The sequence below is a fragment of the Atta cephalotes genome (assembly GCF_000143395.1).
Source record: "Atta cephalotes unplaced genomic scaffold scaffold00044, whole genome shotgun sequence".
Classification (NCBI taxonomy): domain Eukaryota; kingdom Metazoa; phylum Arthropoda; class Insecta; order Hymenoptera; family Formicidae; genus Atta; species Atta cephalotes.
The window spans coordinates 168455-182353 of NW_012130108.1; the positions used below are offsets into that span (position 1 = coordinate 168455).

Below are 13899 nucleotides of genomic sequence, written 5' to 3' on the forward strand. Positions count from 1 at the left end.
ATCACTCCTTACCTACCGTTCGTGGTCGTCGTCGTNCTANNAGTANATATATATATACTATATATATATATATATATATATATATATATATATATATATATATATACTGTTATTCTATATTCAAATTTCGAGATTTCATGTATTTATATTGTACTCTTTATTCTTTATTCTTTGTATACGCTGTATTAATTATTACAATTGTCTTTCTACACAAGCTTTCTTAATTTCTTGTCCGTTTATATCGTAACAGTGCGAGGGAAAGAAACAGGATCGTTAGATTAATCGAAATTGCGCTGTCCGTCACATAGCATGAAACCCGAGCCTCCTGAGAAACAGACGTACTAAGCGCAGGGATCCGTGGCCATCCGTCGACAGTCCTGAACGCGGCCTTGCCGGCTAATGATAGTCGTGCTAATGACGAGTCTGCACACGCATGTATGCACGTACCGCGTGACTATTTCGCCTAGCAACTCTAGGACTAGACGCAAGACGCGTCGCGACGGTGTGTTTTGCCCCACCGTGCCGCCAGCTGTGAATAATAAGTGCATGCGTTGGGATGCGTATGCAAATTACGTTCCTGAGCCGACGATATTTTAGATAGGTTCTTTCGATAATCTCTAAATCGATTTCTGCTTTCTTAAACAATAATTTTCAAATGTAGGGAGTTGATTTAGATAAAATTATTCGTAGACGATCGTCTTCCCACAATTTTGACCAATAATTTCAAATGCAATCTCCTACGTTTCTATAATGACGTTGTCTTTCTCTATATATTTTACTAATTGAATATTGCGTCTATATATTTATGCTTGTGCACTCATTAAATTTAACTCAAATTGTTATTTATCGCCATTCACATGAAGATTATCTTGAGAGATTATTGAACATTACCATATCGATTCATTATGCATACCTCGTTCAAAGAAACATACGTTCAGTGACATAGGAACTTTCAAACGATAAGAAGCGACCGAAAAACAATTCTTTATTTTTTTCTTTCTTTACCAAGAAAAAAAATGTACTAAATTTTAGTATTTGTTTGAATAATACTAGTTAAATATTTCCTAAATATATACATACATTTATTTTTTACACAAAAACCATTAATTTAACTTTTTCAAGTAAATATTTATTGATTAAATTATTATTAATTTTTATTTATTAAATTATTAATAAATATTTATTTATTAATTTATTAATATTTATTTATCGTAAATAAAGTTAATGCTTATTAAGTTAATGTTGTCTTTATTCAAATAAATATTTATTTATTAAAATTTAATACATTTTTTTTCAGTACATTTTGTTTATATGCAATATTGTTTATATGCAAACACCGTCTATAATTATGCAAAATTAATTTGATAAGGCAATCTTTATCTCTAAATAGTCTGTTGTATACTTACATCAACTTTCTACACGGAACTTCTATTTTGATACTAATGCTTCGCATTTTAATATGTACTTTTACATTTGTACAAATATCTTTTTCTTTATATATACCATTGACAGATTAGCTAACAGATAATAATTAACAATGAGGATAATTTTTATTATTTATTCCCAGCCGACAGGACCATTAATAAATGATTTTACATTCAGATTAGCTCAGCTATTGCTTGCTAATCTATCTATATATGAAAGCTAAATATGTTTTAGAAGAATTATTATTATTGCTTACAATGAATAGCAATGGTTGCATGTTTAGCAAAAAAAAGCAACTTTGCAATTGTAAGATTATTTAATACGATTAATTTATTTAGATCCAGTGAGGAACTAACGATAAAAGATATTAAAAAATTTTACAACAATTGTAAAGCTACGCTTTTTGATGAACACAGTTATTAAAACTAGAATTATCAAGGTTATTACTGAATGTTTCAATTTTTGAGATCAATATTTCTCTTGTAAAAGACAGGATTCTGAATTTTGACTTTTCAATAATTATATTTTTTTTACTAATGAAATATTTGATTTTTTATCATTTTTTTAATTTTCAGTAATTTATTTTGATTTTTTTCAGTGATCAATAAGAAACGTTAGTACTTATAGTGTTAAACTATTATCATTTGTCTTTTTATACTTGATATTTGTCATTAATATTTATCATTCTTTTACACTCTTTTAAAAAAATAGGCCTACCAAAGGCCGAACATATCCCATCATCGATACAATGATAATTAAGTAACTTATACTAGCGCGATGAAAGTGGTTTATCACGAGACTAATAAAACGTCGCCATCATGTCGAACGCTAATTAAACATTTACACTTGTGCTTCGACAAGTGTCTGACTAGCGTATAGAGGAGGGTTCGAAAACCAATATAATTTCAGTTCAAACTTCGACGTTATACATAGTGTCTCAGAAGGAAAGATTAATATTTTAAGAGGTGATAGAGTATCGATCATTTTAAGCAAAAGTATTCATGTAAACGTATATCCTATTCCGGTTTTCGAAACAGAATATGCAAAATTAATATTAAGAAAAAGATACGTATCTTTTTATAATTTAATCAAGTGACATACTTTTTGAAGTTTATAATAAATTTTCGAAAATTCCACTGTTCCACATTATCTCAGAAACCGTTCAGAATAGGATCCATTTATATGAAATTACATTTTTACTTAAAATAATAGATATCATTTCCTCGCAGAATATTGATCTTTTCTCCTGGGACACCCCCTATATAAAGCGAAGAATATGGTAGTAAACAAGACTTCTGGTCTGCAGCAAATTCGAAAATTCAACTAACTAGTTCGGATCACTGGTAAAGTTATTTGTCGACGAAAACACCATTCGTCTACTTGTCGATCTAATAGCAATCCCTTCGTTTTCCTTCAAAGAAATGTATTGAAAGAGAGACGGATAGAGAGGCGCGGAAAGAGACAGAAAGAGAGACAGGCCGTCGTCGTTTCGCCGCGAAACCGAAAATACTCATGTCGGCCGGTATGTTGAAACCTGGCATAAGTTCTGGCAGGTTGCCAGAAAAGCGGTACTCGCTTGGAGGCCACGCCAGGCCACAAGCGATCGGTCTCGACAGAACTAAATTTCTAACCAAAGGTAGAAGAGGATCGTTTTGGAAAAAAATCGTAGCTCGCTCGAATATAAGAGAATCGAAGAGACAATTTTGCTGCACAATCTAAATTTTTGCTGAATACCTAAAAATAATTTTATTGGACCATGAAAATAATTATGCTGAGACTAAAAAAGTGATAACACTGAAATTAAAAAATGATGAACAATAAAAAATTTTGACATTTTAACAACCAGTTTGAGTTTCCAATAAAATTATCTTAATTGTGCAATAAAATTATTTTTCAGATTTGTATCCAGCAAAATTTAGATCTTTCAACAAAATCATTTTTTCCGTGTAATAGGGATATTAATTAATTTTACTAATGTTTTATCTTTACAGTTAAAAGTAGATGATTTAATGCAACAAATATCTCGCTATTATTTCTTATCATTTACCTAAAATTCACATCTTAAACGCGCGCAGCGCGCATATTTACCTGAGACGTAGGAACATTAAGACTTATCTAAATTAATACTCCCGTTGAAACTGGAACACTTTACATTTCATCGTTGATAAGTTTATTATTCCATGTATCTACAATTTTCTGACGACATAAGCTAAATCATAAGAAAGAATTGAAAAGAAAAGGCTTGTTATTTGCTATAATTGAGAAATTCTTGTTGAGAATTTCAATCTACAATTACAATATATTTTACAATTAATCAATCTATCAGAAAATAACTTTTTTCATAGTCTTCTATATCTGTCACCATTAGAAAAATTTTCGGATGAGTACCTCGACGAGACTCGAGCGATACGTGCTAACGAGCGAAATCGCACAGTGCTAAACGCTTGTCAAGTATCACGCAGATAGTCGCGAGGGACTTTGAAGTTAGAGATGCATAAGACTCGACAAATAATCTCTCCAATTGATTTACGGGTAATAATAGTGAAACATAAGAAATAATTTTGGGAATAATTGTTTGACTGTTATGCGACATCATTGCCGCTGCTATCTTGATAAAAAATTAATGGATTTAGAAGAATGGAAATTATTCTGCAAAGCTGAATATTGTTTGAACGGCAAAGAGTAGCGTTGGCGAGTGATTGTTTTATCTAATGTATAATAAAACAAAAACAATTCATTATTACACGCAATGTGCTTTAAGTCTAAAGCATTAAATTAATTTTGTTATAATAAAATAAATAGAATAACGAAAAGTGTAAGAATTCCTCCAGCTAATTACAATCGCGAAGAGAAATACTGGAGATAAGTATCTCGATAAAATGAATTTCTGTCTACTTGTTTTAATTCAGCAGATTAAATTTTTTTACGAGAGATAATCCTAGAAATTGTTGACAGGAAACGAAGTAATTAACCTTTACCTTGATCTCCGTACGTTCGAACGATTTAAATGGCATCGAAAATCGACTGTCGGCAAATGGCAGATGTTAGAGCCAACTTGGAACTAGCCAGCATCTGGTGCACCATATAAAGTTGGCACTATTATAACTATTATGCATTACTCGAAAAACGATTGCGGAAGTACATGCGTCGCGAGCCAATTATTTCTTGTTCTATCATATTAATAAAACCGAAAATGATCTCGCATGACACGCCGACCAGTTTTGCCAAAGCAGGGCTTTTTATACCTAAAAAAGAATAGATACTTCTCGTCAAAATTTCGCCAAAATCGTTATCAAATAATGAAAATTTTTAATAGATTATTAAAAAAATTTTTGTGGAAAATATAAACAAAAATTTTATCATATATAGGAATAATAATAACTATAAAGAAGCGAAGCGAAAATTAATTGACATAATTGTCATAAAACATAAATTAAATATTATAATAGATAGCGTGGAGACTATTTTCTCAGCTTAGAGTCGCAGAGAAATATAACTCGACCATGGAGAGGCATGTTCAAGTTGCCGGTACTCTTTTCTGGTCTTCCAGCCTATCCATCAAATGGATTGACGTGTGTACGGTCCTGGCACACCAAAAATAATCGTTCAACATATTGTGAAAGAGCACGAACTGCCGTAGAGGAACGGGTCGTAATACCGGTGCTAAACCTTCGACGCTGTTCATTTGCTGATAATTTATACCAAAAGCGAAAGATACACTCAAATACACAAAGTCTTTAGCACTCGATATCATTATCGAACCATAAACCATAATTTTACTTTCATAGTATATTGTAAAACGATCTCATATATTCGCGCGGAACATTTGTACATCCTACCTAAAACATGTTATTATCGTGTGATAACGATTCAATGACCTTGACCATATCTATCAAATTATTATACAATTCTGTCCAGTAAATACTAACTGACAAACAACTCTAACCAAACAACGCGAAATCTTAAAATCGACTTAAAACATCTTAAGGATATTTTAAAAACATTTTTGTAAAAACCATCTAAAGATGTCTTAATTAAGGCGTCTTATGTACATGCTCTGATTTTTAGACTTTGTTATTCTTTGCTCATAACATCAATTATAATTTCAAATTCAACAATGTAAATGTAATACAAATGTAATATAACACATATTGTGAGAGTTACGTTTTTGACTATGAAATTATAACATTGATTGTTATGTTATTTGATGCTTATTGGAGCCTAAATGGTTTATTAAAATTTCTTACCTCTGACTTTAATAAAAATCAAAATCAACGATATTAAATATTTTTCATCTTTTAGATTAATGATGAGGGTTCGAAAAAGTGACGCTGCAAAGTGGATGAAAAATAAAGACTATTTTTTCAATTGCTAATGATTGATAGCCTCAAAAATGAAATATGATGAAGTTTTCATTTTATTATATATACAGCGGTAACACACACATTGAATATGATTTTTCTGATCACATCACAGAAAGAAGACACGCTATAAATATAATCTAAGATAGCTAAGATAAAAGAAGTTGCGATAATAAAATCTGTATCCCTTTTTTTTCTACAGGCGTATATTTATTGAAAATGCTTTTTTATAATTATTTTATCTTCTGGCACGAAACAAAAATTATAAATAGCATTAGCGTAATAATAGCTCAAGAATGACTCTAAGCAACACAATAATAGCAAGCTATATTCATTTGCTTTATGTCTGTTTTATTGATATATGCGTGATTCTGTAGTCCGTCTTACGACGAAACGAGGAGGATAGAGTACGAGGAGCGACATAAGTATATCGATCGTAGGAAAGTGAATGAAAAATGAAACGGCGCTTCGCACGCGACTTATCGGCGTCTACTTGCCGGCTTATATTTCTCGTCACCGAGTCGGGTCACTAACGATGACGTCTGCGACAGTGACCATAAGTGACATCGATCACTTACAAGCGTATAGGATCGAAGCAAACAGTATGTCGATCTTTTATTCGAGCCAAAAAGCAGATAAAAATGACCACTCTTTTATCCTTTCGATTACATCTTATAAACAATTGCGCATGTATTTTAAAATAAAAATATTTTTACCATTATTTTTAGTATATAGATTAATATAGATTAATATAGATTAATAACACTATGGGACAAAATTTAACTGTTTTTTCCATACGAATGTAACCATTTCCGACGTATTTTTGCGTACTGAATACGAATCTTTTGGCAAAAGTTGATTATCTCGTGACAATTTTGAGCAAAATGACATTAAAAAGGCAAAGAATGATCATTTTAAAGATTTTCAGCAAGACATTGTAGCACCAACAATTAATCTTTTTACTTAATTTCATAAATGCCACATGAAAGCATCAGTTTGTAGCTTTAAAATGCATTTTGATTCGTTTCGATGTGATTTTTTGTTTCCGAAATATAGCAATTTGAAAATAATTTTTTCATATAACATATATTATTCAATAAACTTTGACCTTTTTTTTTACCATGAATGTGAATAATCGACATACTTTTACGTATTAAATATGAATTTCTTGACAAAAAATGACTCACATCACAATTTTAAGAAAAATGATATTGAAGGAGGTTACCTCTTTTTTTTATCTCTTTGACATTATTTTTTTATCAACTTTCATCAACAGATTCATGTTCATGCAAAAATACTAAATACATCAAAAATGATTATTATTTACATTCAGTATAATTAATTGAAATCATACAGTATAATTAATTAAACAAACATTACTAACGTACGAGGTTTAGAAACAGGATCTTGAAATAAATGATAAATTCGACCTCAATTAATTTTAATTACTACGATGATTCTTAATTAAATGTGTTTAGAGATTAAGAAATGTTTACATTATGCAGTGAGTTTACATTTTACAGAGAGAAAAGAGCCAGGCAAAATTATCAATAGAAAAAACAAACAACGAGGTGAAGATACGGTAGAACCTGTGGGAACAATCAAAAGATAGAGAAACGGAGGTATGCCATTATACGGCGTAATTGGCCGAATTGGAAAGTCTGGTGCCTTCCCCGACTCTTTGCCCTTCTACTATTACTCTCGTTTATATCCTTCATATTGATCGGCATAAATACGAGGTGCAGTTTGCCGCGTCCCTTCGGGAGGTCTCGGCGCGTCTTGTGCACGTCTCCGTATAATGTAATATCGCCCAGTAGACCAGTAGCTTAATCCTAAACTACGAGTATTGGGTTCTGTTACACTCCCACTGAATTCACACTCATTTATATCAATTTAAATTTTTCTGACTGTTGGCCGCGTTTAGAAGCCCAACTTTCTGCGTATGATCATCCCAAGGCGCAAAGTGACATCAAATGATGCTTTTCGTCAATACGACGTCAATAAGACGTCATTAAATGTCATCTTGCTACTTGGAGTATACAATCATATTAATTTGTATAATTACCAATTTTGTCATTTTGTTTTCGTGGCGTATTAGATATATAATCCACTCTAAGAAAACTCTGATAATAGCTACTAAACGTTGAGGGAAATAATTTGAATCAAATATTCAGTTAATATAATCAAGAATAATTTTACTTTTCTATATAAATATGTAAGAATTATTAAACATAATATAACCAATCATTTGGTAATAATTGAGGGGATAGGCGGAATAAAGGCACAATTCTATTGGGTTGTCCGGAAAGTTCGTGCCGATGTTGAAGGAAAATTGAAACGCAGAAAATTTAAATTTTAGTATGCATTTATTAAATTATATAAATTAATCGGTACGAACTTTCCGGACAACCCAATACTTAAGCTCTTTTTATTGCTTTTTTATGTAATTTTGATCGTAATAGAGAAGTATTGTAACATGTAAGGTTCTTAAAGATATTACATAAATTCATTTGATATTGTACCCATTTATGTATAATAAAAAGTAGCAAGTTATTTTAATTTTTATTAATATTAAGATTTTGTAATTAGACCTTTATTTCCCTCAATTACTTAATATTTAGAGTTAATATTATTTTTGGTTTTACATTAACCGAACCGAGTTATTACCTGATTCCTTTTTCAATGCAGGCAAAGGTTTGAAAACATCCCAACTTTTACATAGAAATGACATCAAAATGACGACAAATAACATCATTTTTTTCCTGGACTTTTTAAAAATTAATATTTTGAAGATTACTTACTCAAAAATCCACGCACAACAATGTATTTTTAAACATAATTTTTCAGATCCAATAATAGATCTAAAAAATTATAATTAGATCTAAATAAAAAACAATATTATGGATAATTGAATAAATAATTTCAAAAGTGTCAATTTTTAAAAAAGTTTCTAAACTTTTGGTTTGGAGTGTAGATATATGACCGATTTTTTTATTATTTTTGTATAGTATATTTTGCACATATAGGCAGGTGTGAAAGTAATAAACGATACGTGGCCTAGAGTTTCTTATATATATGTGAAAAAGAAATAATAATATAATGTATTAAAGATACTAAAAAAAAATCATTGCATTTTCACGTGACATGTACGACAATCGCTGTCACAATACAAGTCGTAAGAGCTTAACGCTGCGATGTCGTAATACCGAAAATAAATAGAATCGCGCTGCCGTGGCTACAACCGCGTGTGGATGAAAGGATTTATTCTTACGACGTTGCAGTATCAAAAAGTAACGCGAAGCGTTGCTTTACTGTCGTGATATATCATACGTGTTTGCAACAACATAGTATCTTTTATCGCGAGAAGATATCGCGACGACATTTTTCCCCCCAAACTTGAATGCGTGGCAGCGCGAACAGAGTGCCAATTGAATTCGAGGCCGAATTATTCTAGAGGCAGTTTATTTTTGCGCCGAAAGTTTTGCGTGGAGAATAATGTGAATGAGAATACATAAAAGATAAGATAAATCAATCATCGATCTGTCTAACAAGCACTGCTTATAAAAAGAAAAGTGATTAAGATTCTCCTGTTCACTCACCATTATAATACCTCAAATTGTATAATTTTAGAAGCGAGAGAAAACATGCAATAAAAATTGCAATTTCAAATTATATTTGAATAGAAATATTTTTCAATAAAAAAAATAATATTTGCAATCGACAGAACGAATTTATAAAATATGTCGAAAACCATCTCCTTGTTTCGAAGAAAAGTTGAATCATAAATTTCTATACATCTGACAGTTTGCCATAGCTGTGAACATAGCTTATTTCGTTTGATTATGCATAATAATTCATTTTCAGAGAAATATATGTATAGTTATTTATTAACGAAATAAAAGGAGAGTCCTCGGTATATTTTATGAGCCGCTTCTATTCGTAAACGTAATAAGTACAGACTGTACGTTCCTTGTTTTTAGCATCTGTCCGAAAGAATTGAGTATCTCTCTTCAATTCATTGCTTTAAGAAAGATAAAGAAAGAAAAAGAGAGGGCTAATTCAAGCTATTTTATTCTTTCTAAACAATAAATAGTGACGACTTCATAGGATTGCGCAGTTTATTCTTATTACGCAGTCTATATCTTATCAATTGTAAGTGTCGTTTTATTGATATATATTTTCATATTAATTATTATGCAAGAATTTTTATTGTACATTCGCTTCTGACGTCACAATTTAGTAGTGGTGAGCGAACAGAAACCTTATAAAAACAGAATTATTTTGTTTATTCACTTTGATCTCCGAATCCACTTCCAAGTAACCGTATTTTGTGTAATCGAGAAAGCGATTCGATTTTGTTATCTAACTGATGGAAAGGTGCAATATCTATATAATTAGCCGAAGCAAAAAAAATTCAAGCGATTGACGTATCTCCCTCGCACGCACGCATTCACGTTTTCGTACTAATTACTTAATCTGCATTGCATTAATAATCCGATTCAGTGAGGTAGTAAATTAGGGACAGTTTCCTGAGTCAACATAACGAGTTACTTCCCATTCGACTATGTAACTAGCATCGTTCATAACGAAACAAATTGCGCATTGCAAAAATTACATCATCCGATTGTAACTTACATCAAACGCTGCAAACGTTTCCTGGAAAACGCGATTCATAATTAGTCGGAAAAAATAGACAGATTAAGAGTAATTGATTTCGCTTTGCGGTATAACTTCACAAAATGAATTCTTATATCAGAGTTTCATAATTCACTTATTTTTTCATAAAGCGTGAATTCTCTGCGCTTCGGTTTATTGACATACGACTTGTTGATGCTTTTTTTCTTTGTAAAAGAAACAGAGAAGGAGATACTTATTACTATACAGCATAATTATCGAATGAGAAAATGAATAAAAAGTGCAATGTTAATCGTGATGTAATAAATAAATTGATTACAATTGTAATTGATTTCGTATCATTGGATAACTTTTTTTTAGAGTAGTATTTTAGTCTATTTTTAGATTTGTTGATCTGCGTACAATGGAAAAATATTATATCTAAGATTAAATATTAAAAATAAAAAAATTAAAGATTAGCAACAATTAAAAATAAAATATAAGATATATACCGGGTGTTCACAAAAAAGCATTCAATATTGTTTGGTAGACAGTATACACTATATTAAATAAAAAAAACTTTCGTTAGTTAGTTTTTAAATAAACTATTTAAAAACTGCGTTTTGAATATTCTCATTCATGTTCCATATAAACTTTAATGAAAAACTTCAACAGTAAGATATCAATCGATGATTATGATTGGATGGATATTATGGAAGATCACCTTATATTGAACTTGTAATCCTTCCAAATAGACTACTTATCTCAATTTCTTTCTTTTCACGTCATATGCAACAAGTAGAAGAGGTAATAAGAATCAGTTATGATATTAACATACAAAATTGTTTATATCTCAGAAAGATTGATCTTTCAATCTATGTTCACTAAAGCTTTTTTATTCAGCATGATACGTATGTATGTCACATATGTAAATACTGAATGAATTTTTTTAACACCCTGTATAAAAGACAGCACTTGGAGATAAAGTGTAATGCTGATAATATTGTATATCATAATTCCAGCAACATTTTTCGTTAGTATTAGCAGAAATCTATATTCTACAATATTTTAAAAACAGAGATCTGATTGAAATTTTTTCAATTTTGGTATAAAAATTTTTAGTATAAAAAATATAGAATTCTTTTTTATTTTTATAAGGAACTGGAGAACTATGAAAAATACTGCTATCATTATTCTTTCATATTAGTAAAATAATGACAGTTTTAATAGCATTTTTCTCATAGTTCTACAGTTCTTTAGAAAAATAAAAAAGAATTCTGAATTTTTTTATACTAAATACTAAATAATCAAAATTAAAAACAGTGTAGCCGCGGAACTCTGTTTAAAAATAATGGTAGAAAAATATATTATACATAATCGAATTTCTCATCTCTGAAATCAAAAATAAAAAATGTTTGATTCATTTTTCCTCTTTCCTAATTGATCTTTCTTTTTATTACATCATTTTATTCCTTAAGCTATTGAATTAAAAAACAATCTTTTTAATAATCTCTTAAATTACTTTTACAGCATAAAGTAATAATATCACAATGCAGGAATGCTTAACAAAGTGAAAACGAAGGAATGGAAGGGAAAAAATTCAAAACGTTTCGATTCAGTTCCTAATTCCAAACACAAGGGATTCATAACTTTGCAAGACGAATTCCCATTTCGATCACTTTTAATTCAACAATCTCGATTTCTTTCGTACCTACTCTTGTGGAACAGATTATAAGAACTGCTATCATATGGCTTCCTCGGCCTTCTCAGCCACACGTCGTGCAAGATTAGTCGCTTCACGCTCGCTCTACCGAGCGAAGCGGAATCAAGCGTGTAGGTTGGGTCTGCTTCGGGGCGAGGTAAGGCTGACAATATCACGTGGTGCGCCACGGGGTCTTAAACGAGGTTAATCGGCAGACCGACAGCGTCGGCGCAATGACGATCGCACGAACACATGCTCGTTGTCCTCCATGACTTCACTCTTTCTCCATCCTTCTGTCTATCCCACTCTCTCTCTCTCTCTCTCTCTCTCTATCTCTCTTCCTCCCTCTCCGCCCGTTTCGCGTTCTCGCCCTTTGCACTTTGGCCCGCCTTGGCAGTCGCGCGGCCCGATAATAGGAAAAAGCGTGAGTCTCCTATAGCACGCTGCGCATGGAGATATGCGAGCGCGCTGTCGAACTCGAAATTCAAATGCGATCGCATCGAAATATATTCGAATTCACGACGGACGTGCTGCGCATACCGTGCGCTCGCGTGATCGCCGCCAGTCCGCGCTGTGGTAGCCGGCGTGTTTGCGCGAATTTTGAAGCGGGAATTGATCCTCCCCCTTTTCATTCTTTAATTTTTTATTTTTTTCCAAAATGTATTATAAGTATTGGATACGGACCACGAAAAAAATCACGCGCTGCGCAACCAGCGAACGACGACGAGAATCTTTCGGAGAAACAACACGCGCGCTTCCTCGAGATGAAAAACCGCGGGACAGATTTCCGTCAAGTGACGAACGTCGCGGAACGCTCGAGGACAGGTGGAAAGAGCGAGGAGAGGAAGCGACGCGGAACCCGAGCTGTCCGAGTAGAGTCCGCTTCGGAGAACGCATGTAGGATCGGAGCGCGAGAGCGTTTCGCATGCCAGATCAACGTCGTACGATCGCGCGTGTAAATGCGGACTCTCAGAATTACTCGCGCACAATCGGCGCGAACCGGTGAGCAACACTTACCGATCAGCGGGAATATGCTGGGCTGGTCGAGCAGCGACTTGAGACTGTTTTCGACGAGGGTGGGAGAGGAGCGGTCCTTGTCACTCATTTCACGCACTGCGCCACGAAGCCTACAAGTGCACACCTCGGGCCTGCCGCAGCGCACACGCGGAGACACACTCGATGGCACACACCGCGCACGAGTAGTGTAGATAGGATTAGAGAGAAGGCACGGCACGGAACGGAACGGAGCGGACCGCGGGGCGGATCAGCGCGGCGCGACGCGACGCGGTGCGACACGGAGCGGAGCGAAGCGGAAAGGCAGACGCGAAGGAACGAATCCGATGATGTTATACTGTGTGACGAGAAAGAACTAGAGAGAGAGGAAGAATCCGGACCGCAGAAGGATATATGTACGCGGTGGTCTCTCCTCGAGTATATATTATATTTCCTTGACGACGGCGACGGCGACGGCGACGGCGACGGCACACGCTTCCGCAGCTTGCAATTGCAGTCGTTGCGTGCTTCGTACGTATGTTACGTACGGTTATTGTGCGCGCTTCGTCGTGCGACGGGACGGGGGTCCACGGATCGAAAATTACGACGATATTGTCGGAGAGACCGGTCTTGCGTGCCGCGGAGGAGAGGCGCTTCGCCCGTTCACCGCTTGCCGAACCTCTCACCACGTCGTCACGTCGCTCCCTCGCACTATCTCAATCAGCCTGAAACGCCTGTACAGCCGGAGCGCGCGGACTCGTTCTCCCTATACCCGCTCTCTTTCTCTCTTTCTCTCTCTCTCTC

General features: G+C 33.7%; 1 protein-coding gene across 1 annotated transcript in view; it reads right to left on the bottom strand.

Annotated features, from left to right (window-relative positions):
• LOC105622354 (thyrotroph embryonic factor) overlaps nt 1-13207 on the bottom strand; it is an 87301-nt gene extending 74094 nt beyond the window's left edge. Inside the window, exons 1-2 of the mRNA XM_012203776.1 lie at nt 13116-13207; nt 2264-2270 (exon numbers count right to left, since the gene is read on the bottom strand). Of these exons, the coding sequence (XP_012059166.1) occupies nt 2264-2270; nt 13116-13207 (99 nt within the window). The remainder of the gene's footprint in view (nt 1-2263; nt 2271-13115) is intronic.
• Nucleotides 13208-13899: the final 692 nt, after the last annotated feature.